At 44.8% G+C, this 20,412-nt stretch overlaps 1 protein-coding gene across 11 annotated transcripts in view; it reads left to right on the top strand.

Annotated features, from left to right (window-relative positions):
• The window catches only part of ubr5.L (ubiquitin protein ligase E3 component n-recognin 5 L homeolog), a 103,118-nt gene that overhangs the window by 37,227 nt on the left and 45,479 nt on the right, over window positions 1-20,412 (top strand). For 8 of the 11 annotated variants that reach the window (XM_041566575.1, XM_041566576.1, XM_041566580.1 and 5 more), the window contains 5 exons: window positions 1,260-1,390; window positions 9,564-9,707; window positions 9,932-10,043; window positions 11,167-11,321; window positions 12,217-12,414. In XM_041566575.1, coding sequence (XP_041422509.1) covers window positions 1,260-1,390; window positions 9,564-9,707; window positions 9,932-10,043; window positions 11,167-11,321; window positions 12,217-12,414 — 740 coding nt within the window. The remainder of the gene's footprint in view (window positions 1-1,259; window positions 1,391-9,563; window positions 9,708-9,931; window positions 10,044-11,166; window positions 11,322-12,216; window positions 12,415-20,412) is intronic. The other 3 variants (XM_041566581.1, XM_041566578.1, XM_041566584.1) reach the window with 2 other exon arrangements.

The raw sequence follows: 20,412 nt of genomic DNA, 5'->3' as shown, positions 1-20,412 counted from the left end.
GCTTTTATATACAACCTTCTCTGCTAGATTTTAGAAAGGTTTTTAATTTTCATTGTGTGTGTTGTGCTTTGTGTCAGCATTTGGGCAATTTTAAGACACCTGGAAAATATACTGAATTGCCCTTCTGAATTTCCTTGGCTTGAGTAGGATGTGATTGGCAGTTCCAGTACTGATGCTTTTCAGTCCAAAATGGTTGAGTGACACTCTAGTGAAAGTCAAAGGTGGGTGACAACAAGGAAAGTGCACAGTTTGCTTTAAGACTTAGAATAAGTGAACTGAATGGTGAGAAAGGCATTTGAAAAACGTGTAAAAAGGCCAAACTGTATAAAAACAAATATGTAAGTACAAGGAAACACTAACTATAGCCTTTTTGCCTCTTTTTCTGCTCTTATAAGTGAACAGTAAAAGAGCTTTGCATTCCTTTGGCCTCTGTGTTGCGCATACCAGTGTTCTGCTCCGACAATTTTTCCTTAGTGGATCCGGCTTATGTAATAACCTGTGTGTTACCACTAAATTACCTTGTCCAAGATGACTGATGGGAAGTGGAAATTTGGTTGAGCTAGGGCAAACATTTCAGAACCAATTTTGGTTTCAGATGGTACAATAGTTTGACTTTAAAGGAGAATTCAACCTGTAATAAAAAAAACCCTCCCCCCTACCCTGAGTAGACCCCCCTTTTCCCCCCCAGCCTACCTGCCCCCTGTGCAAATGCCCCTAATTTTTTACTCACCCCCTCCAAGCAGATTCTGGTCTCGGAGTTCACGGCATCCATCTTCTTCTTCTCAGGTAATCTTCGTGTCTTGACGGCATTTTCGGTGCATGCGCAATTGGAGTAAATTTCCAGTCCCGAACCACTGCGCATGCGCCTAAAGTCACGGAAATTTTCGAATACTCCAACTGCACATGCGCCGAAAATGCCGTCAAGACACGAAGATTACCTGAGAAGAAGAAGATGGCTGCCGTGAACTCGGGAGACCAGAATCTGCAAGGATGAGTTGGGGTGAGTAAAACATTAGTCGCCCATAATTGTGTCATGAGGAAACTTCGGGCGACTTTGGAAAACAAAGCCCCCAGGCGATTTTCATTTAGTCGGCGGAAGGCAGATCGGAAAGATTAGTACCCCCGAAGAAGAGGAGATTTGTTGTCTGTCCACTAATCTTCCCAAATCTGCCCGTGTGCCCCGACCCTTAATATGCAGGGCAGATAACATAATAGGAAGCAGTTTCCCAATAGAGCATATAGGTTCAACTCAACTACAGTGTTTTGTTCTTTTCAAGAACGAAGAAGATCAACTCCTGCTCCTAAGGAAGAAGAGAAGGTGAATGAAGAACAGTGGTCTCTCAGAGAAGTTGTTTTTGTAGAAGATGTTAAAAATGTTCCAGTTGGAAAGGTTGGTAACACAAATTCTTGTGCAAGTAGCTTTTTTCATTTTCTTTTTTTAGCTAAATTCCTTTTTTGAATACACTTTGCTGCAAGTGGTTACATAAATACAGTAGTGTTGCGCAATATGTTGGTGTTCTAAAAAGGAGATTTTGTGTTACTCACCATTAAATCTCTTTCTCTTCAGTCGCTTCGGGGACACAGGAGACAGTGGGGTATAGCGGGTATAACTAGGAGGCAGGACACAACAGAAGAATAACTCGCTCCTCCTACACTGGCTATACCCCTCTAGTGGGTGGAGCCCAATTAGTTTGTATCAAAGGAGGTTAATATGAACTAATCAACAATTTTAAACCAAAACTCTTGGCAATTGCCAAACATATCTAAAGGAAAAGCTGAGGGCCTCCTCTTAGGGAGGGAAATCCTGTGTCCTCCAAGCGACTGAAGAGAAAGAGATTTAACGGTGAGTGTAACAAAATCTCCTTTTCTCCATTGTCAGCTTGGGGGACACAGGAGACAATGGGGACGTACCAAATCTGTCCCCGATATACGGGCGGGAAGAGGCCCTATGCAGTAGACACAACTGCGGCCTGAAGAACCATCCTGCCGAAGGGTGTGTCGGGTATCGCAAAAGTGTCAAAATGGTAAGATTTTGTCAACGATAGATGCCCACGTCGCTGCTTTACACAATTGCTCTGCCGAGGCTTGATTTCTGAACGGCGAGGACTTGCTCCTCCCCCTAGTGGAGTGGGCTTTGATCTTGACAGGTGGCAATTGTCCATGTGCTAAGTAGGGTTTTTGGATGGCCTGCTTAATCCACCTTGAAATGGAAGCCTTTGAAGTGGCTGAGCCTTGTCTTGGTCCTGATGGAAGCAAAAATAATGCATCTGACTTCCGGATGTCTTGACTTCTATGCAGATAGAACTTGATGGCTATAAAGGTGGCCATACATGGAGAGATCCGCTCGTTTGGCGATGTCGCCAAACGAGCGGATCTCCCTCCGATATGCCCACCTTGAGGTGGGCAATATCGGGCTGATCCGATCGTTGGGCCCTAGCGAACTAATTTGGATCGTTGGGCCCTAGCGAACGCAGACGGGCGGTCGGATCCAACAAACAGATGCGGCCGCGATCCGACGGTATTTTTAGTCCCATCCGATCGAGATCTGGCCAGATCTCGATCGGGGAAGCCCGTCGGGGGCCCCCATACATGGGCCAATAAGCTGCCGACTCGGTCTTTCGGCAGCTTTTATCGGCCCATGTATGGCCACCTTAACTGGATCCAAGGAATGTTGTGCAACTTCCTTTGCATTAGCCGGTGAAGGGCAAAAAGTTAGGATAGTAATCTCTTGGTTCAGATGGAATGTGGAGACTACTTTAGTTAGGAAAGATGGTCCCGTGCGAAGTACTGCCACATGAGCCACCCCTTGAATAAATGTTTTAACAACTGGTAAAATGGCTGTTTTTGAAAAAGTACTGACAAAGCAGATAGCTGAGATTTGAGTGATCCAAGAGACAGACCCTTGGAAAGACCATCTTGTAGGAAGTCTAGTAGATAAGTTATTGAGAGAACTTCAAAATTCTTTTCTCTGTCCCTGCACCACTGATGGTAAGTAGACCACACTTATTTTCTTGCTGCTTTCATTGTGCTCACCACTGAATCAGAAAAACCCTTAATTTTTAGTATTTGGATCTCAAGAGCCACGCAGTCAAGTTGAGTTTGGTTGGATTGGGATGTCGAATTGGCCCTTGGTGCAGAAGATCCGGGCGTTCCGGGAGTGTCCATGGATCTGCTATTGACAGATTGATGAGATCTGAAAACGAAGTTCGCCTAGGCCACCTCGGAGCTATCAGAATGAGAGTGGTTTGTTCCCTCTGAACGTTTTTTGATCTGGGCACTAGTGGTAGTGGAGGAAAGGCGTTCGCTAGATGGAACTTCCAGGGAGATGTCAGTGCATCTGCGGCCTCTGCCAGAGGGTCTCGGTAATGAGCGAAGAAGGCCTGCACTTCTCAGTTGTGCCTTGTTGCCATGAGATCTATTTCTGGCTTCCGCTCATTTGAATTTTACTTCGTTCAGGGCTGCTCTGCTTCTTGTTCCGCCCTGGTGGTTTATATAGGCTACTGCTGTGGAGTTGTCCGACTGCACTTTTACTGCTTGACCAGAGAGATCTCTTTGCCAATGGTGAAGGCCTAATCGTATGGCTCGTATTTCGAGATGATTGATCTGCAAGAGGCTTTCCTCTAGACTCCATTGACCTTGTGCTGTACGACCTTCTAGTACTGCTCCCCAACCGAATAGACCCGCATCTGTCGTCATCAGACGCCAATGGGGTTCTCCTAGGCGAGATGTTGGGTCTGCAACCACCATAGAAGGGAAGATCACATTTTTTGTGATAACCGAATCCCTTGGAGCAAGGATTTCCTGTTTCCAGGCTGCTAGAATGTTCCATTTAAGCTCTCTGAGGTGGTGTTGCGCAAATGGCACTGCTTCTATGGAGGACACCATGACCCCTAGAACATGCAGAACCTGACTGTATGACTGTTTTTGCTAGTAAGTCCCTGACCAGAGACTAGAGATAGTCTCTGAGTTCGCATGTTGAACTGCATCCCTATAAAAACCATGGATTGGCTGGGATGTAGGGATGACTTTTCCAAATTGATACACCAACCTAGAATCTCTAGCTGGAACATGGTGATGAGTGAATGTTGAGCTTCCGCTAAGGAGGGTGCCTTGACAAGCAGATCGTCAAGATATGGGGTTACCGAGACCCCTGTGTTCCTGATCAGTGCTGTGGTTACCGCCATTATCTTGGTAAAAACTCTCGGTGCTGATGTCAGTCCGAAGGGAAGTGATGTGAACTGGTAATGACTGTTTTGAAAGGAAAAAGTAACCTCTGATGGGGAGGGAAAATTGGAACATCCAGATATGTGTCCTTGATATCGAGGGAGCAGAGGAACTGACCTTGACTCATTGCCGCTATGATAGATTTTAGCGATTCCGTTTTGAATTTTCTTGGTTGAATCGAATCTGTTGAGTTCCTTCATATCTAGTACTAGATGTACTGATCCTTCTTTTTTGGGTACCACAAAAAGATTTGAGTAATATCCCTTGAAAAAGGGGATGGATGGGAGTGATCACCTGCTGTTGACAAAGAGATGTAATGACTTCTTGAAAGGCCTTGCGTTTTGCCGGCTCCTAAGGGAGCCTTGACATGAATAAATGTCTGGGAGGGATGGAAGAGAATTCCAGATGATAACCCTGTGTGACAACCTCGTGAACCCAAGAGTCTTGTGTGTTTGAAAGCCAGACCTCTGCAAAGTGCCGTAGCCGTCCCCCCACAGGCACGAGGTCTGGTCGGCAGCACACCCCGTCATGCTGAGGTAGACTTGTCAGTTGGTCTTGAGAAAGGCTTATGGTTCTGCCAGGAAACTTTTGGCTTACTACCATACCGTCCCCTTCCTGAGGAAGATTGTCTAGGTGGGGACCTGTTAAACTGTTATTCTGTGAGGGATGAAAACATTTTCCCCTGCGAAATGTTGTGCATGCTTTTGGTTGTGGGAGCAAAGTGCTCTTGCCCCCAGTAGCCTGGTTAATGATTTTGTCTAGATCCTGCCAAGAGTAGCTTGCCCTTAAACAGTAGTCAAGTCAGACTTTTTTTGAAGAAAGCTCAGCCGACCACAGTTTCATCTAGCTGCTACCGCTAATGCCGATGATCTACTGATCACTTGAGCTGCATCTAGGGATGCTTCTCAGATAGTCATTTGATGACATGATGGTGTCACTCATCATCTGAGGGCTACTCTTGGAAGTTTTCACTTTAGGGTTATTGAGTCGATTTATCAGTTTATTCAAAGATAAAGTTAGCATGGGAATGCCTGTCGCCAACTTGGCTGCCCATTCAGGTATGACTTGAGGTACCGGAGTGCTATAACAGTCTCCCCCTGTGAAGGCTGGTCTACTTGGGGTTGAACAGGTCCTGGGGAATCAGTAGCTTGTGCTGGAGATTTGCTTTTTGAGCAAACGGGCTTCTATGGCCTACTGGTAATCTTTTCCGACACTTGGCACAAGCTAGAAATTTAACAGGAGGTCCCCCTTGGGAAAATACCCTCACTGGTTCCCTCAGACATGCTGTAAACCTTTTTTTTTTTTCTTTTTATTGTGCTGAAAACGTCTGACCTGTTAATATTAGCTGAGAATAGCGGAGTTATTCCCCAAACTGCGTCCAGCTGCCACGATAAGCAACTGTCTGAAGCTCCGTGCACTCTGAATCAACCCAGGAATGCCGTGAGGTGAAGCAGTGCTGTATAATGGCCACAGGAGAGAATACCCGCAAGTCTTGCGGGACTTAAGCGATTCATAAGAGGGCGCCCACGGAAACCGGCCGGGCAGCTTTAGGCTACAGGGATAACTGCCGTGTGAGAACCAGCAGCTAGTCTATGGCGAAAACTCTGCCCCAAGGAGCAATCCTTCTCACTCCCCGGTGAGCTACAATCTCTATGCATAAGATATGCGGCACTGCGTAATAGCCTGCGTTAGTTGGTGGACGTTTTCCGGTGGCTTAGCAACCACTCTCCGCGCTCTGGTCAATTTTATGGGTGCTATGGCAGCAAAAAACTCCCTCACAAGTGCGTAGGGGTTTTTAGGGGATAAGAACTGTTACGGAGACATGGCCCATACTCACCATACAGGAAGAGCCGTCTCCTATATGTTAATGCCTTTAAGAATGGCTTGGATGATTTTTTGGACAGACATAATATCAAAGGCTATTGTGATACTAAACTCTATAGTTAGTATAGGTATGGGTATATAGAATTTTAATTAAAAGTAGGGAGGGGGGTGTGTATGGATGCTGGTTTTTCATTTGGAGGGGTTGAACTTGATGGACTTTGTCTTTTTTCAACCCAATTTAACTATGTAACTATATGTCACCTGGCCATGCCCCTCTCCTCCTGCATAAGGTGAGGAGAGACTTCAGGCTGGATGGTCTATGCTAATTGCACTTCAGACCCCAGGGACCATTCCCACGTTGGGAGATGCCAATAGATCACCTACTCAGTGTAGGAATCTTGACTTTCTCCTAAGAAAAAAATGAAAAACATTTTCATTTAGAAAAATACATCCTACCTCCTGAGGACACAACAAAAAACTGATTAGGCTTCGCCCACTAGAGGGGTATAGCCAGTGGAGGAGGATTGAGTAGTTATTCTGTTGTGTCCTGCCTCCTAGTTATACCAGCTGTCTCCTGTGTCCCCCAAGCTGACAATGGAGAAAATACATGTTGCTAATAATAAAGTAGTACAGGAAATATATAGAGCAGTAGTTGTATAGATGGATAAATGTATTGCTGAAAAAAATAACTTTTTTTTATTTTTGCAAAAACCAGAGAATTATTATAAACAGCCTATTGGTATTCTCAGAGAATGTTTTGTATAGCTGTGCTAAGAATACATCCCCAAATATCTTATCTTATGTCTTGTTTGTGGGTTGAAATTGTACTTGTGCCAAAGGAACTGTAGGCTGTAAGGGTTGTACACAAAACTTGAATAGCGGCCAGGCACCACTCCGGAAAACACCAAAATCAATCAGTCAGTCGAATCCAGGAGCCCAAATTTGAATAGTACATGTATAAAAGAGAAAAGCCTGACTCGTTTCGTGTCCCTCAAGGACACTTAATCATAGGCTAACTTACGTATGACACATACACAGTATTTAAAGGAAAAATGTATTCTATAAATGAGTCACTAGGGGCAATGATATACAGACATCTTTTGGCTAATTATAACTCCGCCCAAGACATTTTCCATTGGCTCTTTTTCCTTTAAATACTGTGTATGTATCCTAAGTAAGTTAGCCTATGATTAAGTGTCATTGGGGTGCACGAAACGAGTCAGGCTTTTCTCTTTTATACATGTACTATTCAAAATTTGGGCTCCTGGATTCGACTGACTGATTTTGGTGTTCCGGAGTGGTGCCTGGCCGCTATTATTTTTTAGTAGACTTAAGGCATGGAGATCCCGATTATAGAAAGACCCCTTATCTGGAAATCCCCAGGTCCCGAGCATTCTTGATAATCGATCCCATATCTGTATTAAAAAAAGATCTCCTTTCAACACTCTCAAAAGACTGCTTGTAGAAGTGCAACTCCCAGTAACTTCCGATCATTAACACTCTTACTTGTACCTGCAGGTTATCTGTGTATAGAGAAAAATAGAAACTATGGATTCTTTCATTTATCCTTTGTGTTGTGCACAATCACAGAAACAATCTTTCTATTGATAACAATTATTTTAAAAATGGGTGGCCAGGCATTGTACATCATAAGCTGAATATCTGCTCTCTCGGATGTAGCAGTAGAGTTGTTACTTTTAAAGGGGTTGTTCACATTTGAGTTAACTTTTAGTATGATGTAGAGTGATATTCTGAGACAATTTGCAATCGGTTTCCAGTTTTTTATTATTTGTCATTTTTGAGTTGTTTAGCTTTTTATTCTGCAGCTCTCAATTTTCCTATTTCAGCAACCTGGTTGCTTGGGTCCAAAATACCCTAGCAATTATGCACTTATTTGAATAAGAGACAGGAATATGAATAGAAAGATGAATAATAAAAAGTAGCAATAACAATAAACTTGTATCCTTACAGAGCAATAGTTTTATTTAGATGGGGTCGGTGACCCCCATTTGAAAGCCGGAAAGAATCAGAAGAAGGCAAATAATTGAAAAAACTATGAAAAGTAAATAATCAAAACCAACTGAAAGATTAGAACTGGCCATTCTATAACATACTAAAAGTTCACTTAAAGCTGAACCACCCCACCTTTAAGGAGAGAAGGCATCAGCTTGTGTCCATTGTTGGTTTTTGACCTATTTATCAGTCCAGTAAATTTTGAAAAAACTAACAATTTATCTCTTGCTCATAACGCAGAGCTTCATGCCCAGGGTGGAGGGCCCTACTATAATATTGTGTCCATAATCGCTTATCAGTAATGCAGTGCTGTAGGCAGTGATTGTCTCCTCATATTACTCTACCGATTGTACTTTGCTTTAGTGAAGCTTTCAGCTGGGATCAACAAACCAGTGACTCTGAGTATGCTCACACATTGGCTGTGCCAGACTCTATTTTGATTGAGTTTAGTTGTTGTTCAACCCAACCACATGGTGGTTCTCACTAGAAAGTGGTCCATTAAAGGGGTTCTTCACCTTCAAACACTTTTTCCAATTCAGTTGGTTTCCGATAGTTTACCAGAAATAGACTTGTTCCAATTACTTTCTATTTTCTATTCTTCGCTGTTTTTTATAATATTGAAATGTCAAGTTTAATTGTTCACCTTCTGGGTAAGGCCACACTGCACGTGTGATTAGCGACAGCGTTTTTTCGTTTTAGCCGTCGCAGCGTGAGGAAAGGCGTTTGGGGAGATTGGTCGCTGCAAAGACGAGCAAAATCTCCCCAAAACGCCCAGTGTGGCCTTACCTTAAAGCAGCTCTGGGAGGGGGGGGGGGATTGCAGACTCTTTAAATGTTCTAAATTGATGCATTTAGTTGATACATTTCTTATCTTTGTCCCTGCTGAGCAGAATCCCTAAGTTTCATTAAAGGCAGCTGTTACAATTGATAAAATAGTTGCCAATATTCCACAGATGCTGCTGAGAAATGTATCAACTAATTGTATCAACTAAATTGTAGCAGTTTAGATGCTCCTGGCTCACTGAGCTGCCAGACTGAAACACTAGAGACAGGAACATACAATATTACCGTAATCTTAAATTTTGGGAAAAAGATAAAAAACATCACCTTTAAGGGTAAGGACACACGGGCAGATTTGAGATTAGTCACCACAGCGACAAATCGCCCCGGACGGCCTTCCTGCTGGCTTTAATGAAAAATGGCCAGCGGCATGGCACTTGCAGTGCTTCGTTTCCTCGTGAGGCAACTTCGGGCGACTTTGGAAAATGAGGCGGCGCGAGTGCCATGCCGCTGGCGATTTTTCATCATAGCCGGCGGGAAGGTAGGGGAAGGCAGTTCTGGGAGATTGTTGCCCTGAAGAAGAGGCGATTTGTCGCCGGTGCGACTAATCTGCCCGTGTGCCCATACCCTTAATTTAGCTAAAACCATTTTAAAGATAAAAACTAGGAAAACCCCCAAAGTCATATTCTGGGTTTTTTTTTTTCTCCCTCTCCTGTATTTAAGGTACTGAAAGTTGATGGCGCCTATGTGGCAGTCAAATTTCCTGGTGCATCTAATAATTCTAACAATCAGGGCACCCCTGTCTGTGATCCAGACCCATCCTCTCTACTACAGGATTGCAGATTACTACGGATTGATGAACTACAGGTATTGAAACTTTACCATTTTTATTGTTTGGTCTTCTTTTCGTACTTGGTGGTTACTTTGTCTATTCAAAGTCTTATCTCGTATCAAAATAAAGGAAACATTGATGCATTCACTCAAGCCTCTATGGTGACATCTGGGTTACACCATCTGCGCTTGGACTTTCCTCTCTGTATTCTATAATCACTGTTATATTCCATAATTAATTTTATTGGAACTTATTTTAGGTAGTGAAAACTGGGGGGACACCCAAAGTCCCAGACTGTTTCCAAAGGACACCTAAAAAGCTTTGCATTCCGGAAAAAACGGAGATCCTGGCAGTCAATGTAGATTCCAAAGGTAAATTAATAAATGTACTTTTTGAAGAAGAACTAAAGCTTTACTAAAGAAGTAGGCTGGAAATGTTGTACATTATCTTTTGGATTTCTGTACCAGCGCAAGGCAACCACAACCCTTTAGCAGTAAAGTTCTGTGTCTCCAAAGATGCCCCAGTAGCTCCCCATCTTCTTTTCTGCTGATTCACTGCACATGCTCTGTGCTGCTGTCACTTACTGAGCTTAGGGACCCACTCACAATATACAGTACACATAGAATAGAAATGTCACAATATAAGGCTGATTAGTAATTAATACAGATAATTACTATATGGCAACACAGAAACCAGTGCAATTAGCATCAGAATTTAATAATCAGCCCTGTAGCATCAGCTTATATTACAGACCAACCTCATTTTCTGCTGGATAATTAGTGACGACCCCTAAGCTTAGCTTCTCAACAGCTGCTCAGAGCCCACTGAGCATGTGAGTGTCACAGACACTTTCCAACTTGGTGACCCCCTGTGACTAGTTGAAGTCCTGGATCATTGCTGCTACTGAGATGATGAAACTTTAGGCTGGTGCAATAAGTTCAGTATATAAAATGTTATTTTTAACCATATTAATTTTTAGGGTTTAGTTCTCCTTTAAGTGCTCCTTTTCTTGTCAGCCATGATACAATCACATTTTATGCTTTCCTGTTTTATTATATTTCCACTTACCATGCCATTGATGACTGTTATAATTACTGATTTTAATTCCTAACTATGACTTACTGCTCTGTACAAGTCATTACATTTCTCTGCACTTATAATCAATGTTGTTATGGTGAGAGGTATGTTTGTCACTGCTCTGTATTCCCCCAATAGGGTACTTTTCAAAAGTATAAAATGCAGTGATAGACTTGGGCATGTTGGTTACCTGGGTTTACCCCGGGTGAGTTGCCAAAAACTGCTCTTGTGCCAACACCCAAAATATTCAGAGAATGCCTGTGAAGTGGAGCTTTGTGCTAAGCTACTTTAACCTGTGTACAGTTCTGTATGCAGTTTATTGTTCCTCCTTTTTTTTTTTTTGAGGAGAAAAAAATAGTTGCAAAATGGAGTTAATATTATCCTTGCTATTGTGATAACTTTTTCTGCTTTGTGCAGGGGTTCATGCTGTACTGAAAACAGGGACGTGGGTACGATACTGTATCTTTGATCTTGCAACTGGAAAAGCAGAACAGGAAAACAACTTCCCAACAAGTAGCATTGCATTTCTTGGCCAGAACGAGAGAAACGTTGCCATCTTTACAGCTGGGCAGGTTTGTGCTTTCCTTTTTTTTTTTTATATATATAAATATATGTCTCTTGTATATAGTGAATAAAGTACCCCCTATTGTAAAATAATAAGGATATTCTAAGTAGGGATGCACCGAATCCAGACTTCGGATTCGGACAGGATTCTGCCTTTTTCAGCAGGATTCGGATTCGGCTGAATCCTTCTGCCTGGCCAAACCGAATCCAAATTTGCATATTCAAATTAGGGGTGGGGAGGGAAATCATGATCCAAAATCGTGGATTCGGTGCATCTCTAATTATAAGTTAACGAGGAGTTTCAGGACCATATAAATGCACAAGCCATAGGCAGATTGTTTTTATACAGGTCATGGAACTCCAAGGTTACTTCTAATATCCTCATATTTTACAACAAGGGGTGCTTTATTAATTATAATACACAAGTTTTAGAGAGTCATGTGACAAAAATGTCATCACTTCTCACCGTTTCTAACTGATGACATCACTACTCACCGTTTATAAGGATATAATTTACAAGATATTCATGGCTTTTGTGTTATAATATGTTATGCACAACATACAAAATAACATACAAAATAGAAAGGTGTATTGATAAAATTATGTATAAACAGGATCTCCAGTAGCATTGATGTTTATATTTTTGGAATTGCTATGCCAATTCTGATTTTAATTTTTAAAAAAAAAAAAAAAAAAAAAAAACATGCCCTGCTCATTAGACTTTACTGTGGCTGATAGCAAACATTATCTTCAAAAAGGAAAAGTGGAGTTTAAGTTAAAACCAGTAATGTAACAATTTTCTGCACCATCTAAAGATGAATTGGCAGATTACTTTTATAACCATAGTCAGGTTTGTAATTGTGATGGTTTTTCCGCTGCAATAAGGAATTATCTTTTTCACAGGAATCTCCCATCATTCTTAGAGATGGTAATGGTACCATTTATCCTATGGCTAAAGACTGCATGGGTGGAATAAGAGATCCAGACTGGCTTGACCTTCCTCCAATAAGCAGTCTCGGAATGGGAGTTCATTCTTTAACCAATCTCCCTGCAAATTCAACAATTAAGAAGAAAGCTGCTATTATCATAATGGCTGTTGAGGTACATATTATACATCTTCACCATTATTTCCATGTTATTACTAAAGACCAGTTCATTTTATGTATAGAAAAGAAAAAAATATATATTTGTACTTGCTATTGTCTATGCTACTATAGCATACGTGATAAACCAGGTCACATCACAATTTTAAATAATATTTGTTTGATAGAATGGGCATACTGTCCCCAAGCAACCTTTGAGGCTTATCCAAAGCCTTTCCCAGGACAATTATGTTTTCAATACCCTATTTACCATCAGTTAAAGAGATACTGAAATGGAAATATCTATCATAACATTATCTTTGAATGCTATTTATAATTTTGCCATAAAAGTATTTGCCTGATGCTTTTACATGACCTTTCTTACCCCTTTTTCTCTGTTGTCTCAAGGGGGACACAGGGACTATGGGGTTAAGCTCCACCCTCCAGGAGGCAGGACACTTATTCAATGAAAAAAGGGGCGTGCCAGTACTGTGGCTTAACCCCAGGCTAGAGCCAATGTATTCAGTTTTTAAGTGTCCTGCTTACTAGGAGGATGGACAACCTGCAAGCTCCAAGTTTTCAAGCTTCAAGTAGACAGGGGTGCTACCACAATCAGGGTTACCTGTATCTGTTGTGTACACCCCCTCCGTGGGAGGCCCACTGGAGTCATTCCCTGGCCCATAGGCTATAACAGACTCGGTTAGGCATGCCTGCACTCCTTGAGGGGGAGCAGAGGGCCTTACAGTGTGGCTGCATGTGAGTATAAAGGCTACTTTTACCTCACGCTGTGGTTGCTCTCCCCCCTACCCAATCTATTTCTGCTCTGGCTGTTGTGCTGCATGTGGGGAAGGTTTATCTTCTAGGAACACGCTGCTCCAGGGGTACTGTTTAGGCGTCTCCTTACTGTTGGCGCCATTAGCGCTTCAGCGCGCTTCCCCTGGAACGCATGGGTGAGGAGGGGGCGGAACCGCGTTCCAAGCCTCTCTCTCATGCCGCATCTCGCGCCCTTTCCATTGCGGCGGCCATTTTGCGCTCCTCAACACGCTTCTCTCCTTCCCTTTAGTAACTATTGAGCGCATCCTTCTCTCTAGTGCCTCTACAGAGTCCGTTTTTGCAGCGCATTGCCCTTGCAGCAGCCTATACTTTTGGGGACAAAGCTACCTTACTCCAGTGCACACAGCCAGTTATTCAGCAGGTACCACAGACACTGCTTATGGCAGAAGGTAAGTCTGGGGGACTATTCCCCAGGGCGGGGGGGGGCAGAGCACCAGCAACAGCAGGACAAATCACCTATTTTGCCTGCAAGAATTGCCAATCCAAAATCCCAGGGGGACAGGGGGAACCCCTTTGCAGATCTTGCTCCAAGGGAGCTTCTGTTGTACCTGGTTCAGGGGGCTCTCACCTCCCTCACACAGAACTATCGGGCCCCCCATCAGGAGACGACACTCCTCAAGACAACGCAGCCGGGCCATCTTCAGAACCCCCTGCTCCTCTGTGGGCTCTGCAACTCTCACAGTCTCTGGCCTCCCTGCAAAATCTACCTGCCCTCGCAGATAATTTGGGTAAAGCCTTGACCAGACTGGGGCATAAGTCCAGCGGAAAACGCAAGAGACCAGAGCCTTCCAGACCACGCACAGGGACCCACACTCCCTCTGATGGTTCAACTGTGGGAGGGGATTCCTCCCATTCAGAGGGCGAACTTCTCCCCTCAGAGGTGTCGTCGGAGGATGAAGAGGAACTTGAGGATGAGGCTAAAGGCCACGATGTCCAACACGATATCGAACATATCATCAAAGGTGTTACTGAGGTGTTAAAAGTTTCTCAGTCAAAGGAACAGGCGCAAACTTCCAGCTTGTTCAAAAGACAACACAAATCCTCGGTTTGTTTCCCATCTCACGATCAGCTCTTAGCTATCATACAAGAAGAGTGGAATTTTCCGGAACGAAAATTTCAAGCCACTCGTAAATTCTCCAAATCCTATCCCTTCTCCAAGGAATTGGTGGACAAATGGTCTATGCCCCCTACAGTCGATGCTCCTGTCTCTCGTTTGTCAAAATCAACTACACTTCCAGTGACAGACGCGGCTGCATTCAAAGACTCATCCGACAGACGTCTCGAAGGTTTTCTCAAAGCCGTTTACTCGTCAGCAGGTTCTACCCTGCGTCCAGTTCTAGCGTCGGCCTGGGTAGCCAGGGCGATTCAAGCATGGGCTGACTCCCTCCTTACGGATATTCAGGAGGGTGTTCCTAGAGTAGACCTCGTCTCATCTGTTCAATCCATAGCTGAGGCATCGGCCTATCTGTCCGAAACCACACTGGACACCGCGCAGATCACAGCACGGACTTCAGCTCTATCAGTAGCCGCTAGGCGAACCCTCTGGCTGAAGAATTGGTCTGCTGACCTCAGTTCTAAGAAGTCCCTAACTTCTATACCCTTTAAGGGACAGAGACTATTCGGTGAGGAACTCGAGAAAATTATTTCCCAAGCCACTGGGGGAAAGAGCACATTCCTCCCACAAGCTAAAGCTAGATCTACTCAGTCCTTTCGTCAAAGAAAATTTTTTCGAGGCCAATCTGCTCGATCTTCACGAAGATACAGTCCGCCTCGACGCTCCAATTTTCGAGCCAAACCTTCTGACAAGGGACGCCCAAATTGGAAGAATTCAAAATTCCAGAACAAATCTTCCGCCGACAAGCCCGTATCAGGCTGACGGGCCACCCCCTCCGGAATCGCAGCAATCCATAGGGGGAAGACTTCTGCAATTCCGGGAGGTGTGGAGTCGACACTCCTCAGACGCCTGGGTCAACGAGATCATCACAGAGGGTTATCATCTCGATTTTTCGTCCCTTCCCCCAAGAAAATTCCTCATGTCCAGAATTCCAACCAGTCCCACCAAGGCCCAGGCCTTTCTGGATTGCATCAACAAGATGGAGCAAAGTGGGGTGATCGTCCCGGTACCCCCATCAGAGACCTTCTCCGGTTTCTACTCCAACCTCTTCCTTGTTCCCAAGAAGGACGGATCATTCAGGCCAGTTCTGGACCTGAAATTCCTCAACAAGTACATCCGCTCAGTTCGCTTCAAAATGGAAACCCTGCGATCAGTCATTCGGGGCATGGAGTCGAGGGAATTTCTGATGTCTCTAGACATCAAGGATGCTTACCTTCACGTCCCCATTTGGCCTCCTCATCATCGGTTCCTGAGATTCGCCTTCAAGAATCGTCACTTCCAGTTTGTGGCTCTCCCCTTCGGTCTCACATCAGCCCCCAGGGTGTTCACCAAACTCATGGCGGTGACGGCTGCGGCATTGCGGCTTCAGGGGATTTCGGTGACCCCTTATCTGGACGATCTGCTCCTCAAGGCCAGCACAGCAGAGAGGAGCGAAGAGGATCTCCGTCGAGCGATTGTCCTTCTACAAGAATTCGGTTGGACGATCAACTGGAAGAAATCCAACCTTGTTCCCAGTCATCAGATGACCTTCCTGGGTCTCGAGTTCAATACTCTGACACAACGGGTCTTTCTCCCACTCGACAAACAGGAGAAGATACGTTCTCTTTCCAAACTTCTTCTGCACTCTGTCTCCTACTGTTCATCTGGCCATGAAAGTCCTGGGATCCATGGTGTCCACCATAGAGGCGGTACCCTTTGCTCAACTTCACCTACGCCCCCTTCAAGCCAACATTCTAGCTGCCTGGAAGGGCGGATCTCTCCTTCAGAAGATGACTCTCCTACCCTCCACCAAGCTGTCTCTTCAGTGGTGGCTCAAGCCGAGCAATCTTTCCAGGGGTCAATCCTGGGCCACACCGGATTGGACGGTTCTCACGACCGACGCCAGTCTCCTGGGGTGGGGAGCAACATTCAACTCCCTGTCCGCACAAGGTCTGTGGTCTCCCGCGGAGTCCAAACTCTCTATCAACATCCTAGAACTCCGCGCCGTAAAGTTGGCGCTCCTTCACTGGTCCTCTCTTCTCCAGGCCAAAGCGATAAGAGTCCAAAGCGACAACTCCACCACAGTCGCATACATAAACCGTCAGGGAGGAACCCGCAGCAGAGCAGCGCTAGCGGAAGTTCAGCAAATTCTAAGTTGGGCAGAATCCAATGCGGCAAGGCTGTCCGCCATTCACATCCCGGGAGTCGACAACACCAGGGCAGACTTCCTCAGCCGCAATCTCCTGGACCCAGGGGAATGGGAGCTTCACCCGGAAGCCTTTGCGGATCTCGTTCGTCGTTGGGGGCATCCGCAAATCGACCTGATGGCCTCCAGGAACAACCGCAAAGTCAACACTTTCTTCGCCCGCTCCCGGGATCCTCTCGCTGCGGGAGTCGACGCCATGACACAACGTTGGCTGTTCGACCTGGCCTACATCTTCCCGCCTCTTCCCATGTTACCGCGGGTGCTAAAGAAGATCAAGCGGTCCCCTGTCACAGTCATTGTCATAGCTCCATTCTGGCCCAGAAGAACGTGGTTCTCGGATCTCCGGGACATGTCCATAGCACCGCCCGTTCGCTTAGCCCTCAGGCACGATCTGCTCCGCCAGGGTCCCATCTCCCACCACAACCCGGGCCTCTTCGTTTTGACGGGTTGGCTATTGAGGCGGCCATCTGGCAACGACAGGGAATAGCGGAGGATGTCATTGCTACTATGCTGCAATCACGCAAGCCCACTTCGTCTAAAGCTTATCACAGAGTTTGGCGCAACTATTGGAATTGGTGCAACGACACCGCCATTCCCATATCCAGCCCCTTTTCCTTCACGGACTGTAACATCCCTAGAGTGCTGTCTTTTCTCCAACGGGGTCTGCAGTTGGGCCTGAAGCTCAGTTCCTTGAAAGTTCAAGTTTCTGCTCTATCTGTCTTGTTCCAACACCGTTTGGCTCTGGATGATTCCGTCCGCACTTTTCTGCAGGGTGTAGCACACATCAGTCCTCCATTCCGTCCACCAGTCCCCGGCTGGGACCTGAATACTGTTTTGGATGCTCTCTTGGATCCCCCCTTCGAACCTCTCGGGACTGTCTCTGAACAATGGCTTACCTGGAAAGTTGTCTTCCTCGTGGCAATATCATCAACTCGGAGAGTGTCTGAACTCGGTGCCTTATCCTGCGATCCTGCCTTCCTCGTCTTCCACAAAGACAAAGCGGTGCTCCGCACCTTACCGTCCTTTCTGCCTAAGGTGGTTTCATCCTTCCACATAAATCAGGAGATCGTTCTACCCTCACTCTGCCCGGATCCCAAGAACGACAAGGAACGCAGACTTCATGGTCTGGACGTTGTCCGGGCTCTTCGCTGGTATATTCAGAGATCCAAGGATTTTCGACTGTCTCAAAATCTTTTCGTACTGCCCTCTGGGGCCCGCCGCGGTCTGGCAGCATCCAAGACCTCCATTGCTCGATGGTTACGGGAGACCATTCGTCAGGCTTACCTAGCCAAAGGTAAATCTCCGCCGGAGGGCGTCCGAGCCCATTCCACGAGGTCGGTGGGAGCCTCCTGGGCTTGGCACAACTCGGCTTCTTTGGACCAGATCTGCAGAGCGGCTACCTGGTCCTCCGTTCACACCTTCACAAAATTTTACAAAATTGACACGTTTTCCTCTGCGGAAGCCGCTTTTGGCCGCAAGGTGTTGCACTCTGTGGTGCAATAATGTGTCTTTTCTCTCGCTCCCACCCTGCTGTTCTGGGACTGCTTTGTTAGGTCCCCATAGTCCCTGTGTCCCCCTTGAGACAACAGAGAAAACAGGATTTTTGATACTCACCGTTAAATCTGTTTCTCTGTGGTCGATAGGGGGACACAGGGCTTCCCGCCCTATGCGAGTTTGACCATGTTGGTCTGTGTGGAATTTCTTCCTGAGTTATCTGTTCTGCCGTTAATATATTTTTATGAGCATTACTTATGTTCTTTGGTTAGCAGGTCTTTGGTACCAACTGAATACATTGGCTCTAGCCTGGGGTTAAGCCACAGTACTGGCACGCCCCTTTTTTCATTGAATAAGTGTCCTGCCTCCTGGAGGGTGGAGCTTAACCCCATAGTCCCTGTGTCCCCCTATCGACCACAGAGAAACAGATTTAACGGTGAGTATCAAAAATCCTGTTTTTCCCCTATGAGGGGGCTGCCATATTTGTGCAACAGGAGTCTGTTAGCATTAGAAGCTCTAACTGACAAGTTGAGATGGGACAAGTCAGATTGGCAAAACAGTCAGATTTAGGAACTTCAAGTTGCAATTAAATACAAAAGCAGAATTATTAACGAAAAACGATCAACATGACCTATAGGTAACTTAATGTAGGTTAATATTTTGAAATAAAGTTTCTCGCTCTTCGTTTTTGTTTGCAGGCTGGGAGAATTGGATCAGCTCCATTTATCTGCACTGAAAATGGCACTTCTGCTGCATTCCCCCATACAGATGAATGGAGCGGATCTGCATCTCTCCGCCTGCAAAAAATAAAAAATGCAACCAATGCTCCATGTGCCCTTAGCCTAAGAATGGAAACATTTGACTGTTGTAGAGTGTGTTAAAAGGGTTGCTCACTTTCCTAAACTTTTTTTCAGATTAGTTGTTTTAAGACATAATGACATTTTTTTCAATTGCTTACCCCCTTTTTTTTTTGTCTCCTCCTTTACCCTTTTTCCGAAATTTAAAGTTTGTGTTCCTGTCTCTGGTGTTTCACTCTGGCACCTCGGTGATCCACATGCAGAATCTGAATTGTTACAATTTGCCACATTAGTTGATACATTTCTCCGCTGCATCTGTGGAATTTTGACAACTGTTGTATCAATCATAACAGTTGCCTTTAAAGGGGTTGTTCACCTTCAAACACCTTTTTCCAATGACTTCCTATTTTCTGTGTGTGACCGTTTTTAGAATATTGAAGTGTAGGGTTTTATTTTTCACCTTCTAAAGCAACTCTGGGAGGGGGGGTCGCTGACCCTGCAAACTGTTCTAAAGTGATAAGTTTAATTGATACATTTGTTAGCTTCATCCCTGCTGAGCAGAATCCTTGAGTTTCATTACAGACAGCTGTTAGAATTGATACAATAGTTGCTAATACTCCAGAGATGCTGCTGAGAAATGTATCGACTAACTGTTGCAAAATTGTAACTTTCAGAGTCTGCGCCTGAATTTCTGAGTTGCCAGACTGAAACACTAGAGACACGAACATTAAACTTTAAAGGGGATCTCCGACTTCCAAACCAAAATTTGATAGAGGCCCACATAACATAGAAACCCCTAATATACCCATGAATAGTTAATATGAATAAATGCCATTTTCTATTCTGAAAACCAGCTGTTTAACAGTTCTTCTCTTTCTGCATCATTTGAAATCCTGGCAGGGAAGGAGGGACTAAACACTGATGTTACAAATTGTAACAACTTCTCCACAGCTTACAGACAGCATGCAGGAACTACATAACCCACAATGCATTGCACTGTGATGTTCTGTTCCTTATTGAAATCACATGTGCAGTGAATGGTGGGGTTTGGAGGATGCAGGCTAAGGACAGGTGGCTGCTGATACAAAGTAACAGTAGTCAGCCAGCTCAGCAAAGTTGTCAAACAGATCAGCAGAAGAGCTGGGGGTTAGGCTTAGGGAACTGTCAGAAACCATTAAAAGTCATGAAACGTCTGCATATTTTTTCATTGATATATATTGTAAAGTTGCTTGAAATTGTTTACTTTTCAAAAGGCTTAAGTAATGTTTGTGTGAAGTTCCCCTTTAAACTTATATTTTCAAAATAACATAAAACATTAAAAATAGGAAGTAATTGAAAAAAGTCTCTTTCTGGGGAACAATCTGAAAACAATTGAACTGAAAAAAGTGTTTGAAAGGTGAACAACCCCTTTAGGGCTCTTACAGATGAGCTTTTTTACCTGCACTCCCCTGCGTTCCGGTTTCATGCATTCAGCTGCAGGGGAGCGCAGGAGTGGACGCACTGAATGTGGCTGTACTCGCATGTAAGCGTGGAACGCAGGTAAAATGTAACATGCTGCGTCCCAACCTGCGTTCAGCGCTTACATGCGTCTGT

Source organism: Xenopus laevis, chromosome 6L (assembly GCF_017654675.1).
Source record: "Xenopus laevis strain J_2021 chromosome 6L, Xenopus_laevis_v10.1, whole genome shotgun sequence".
Lineage (NCBI taxonomy): Eukaryota > Metazoa > Chordata > Amphibia > Anura > Pipidae > Xenopus > Xenopus laevis.
The sequence above is the reverse complement of the archived record's forward strand: the minus strand, read 5'-3'. Positions and strand labels throughout refer to the sequence as shown.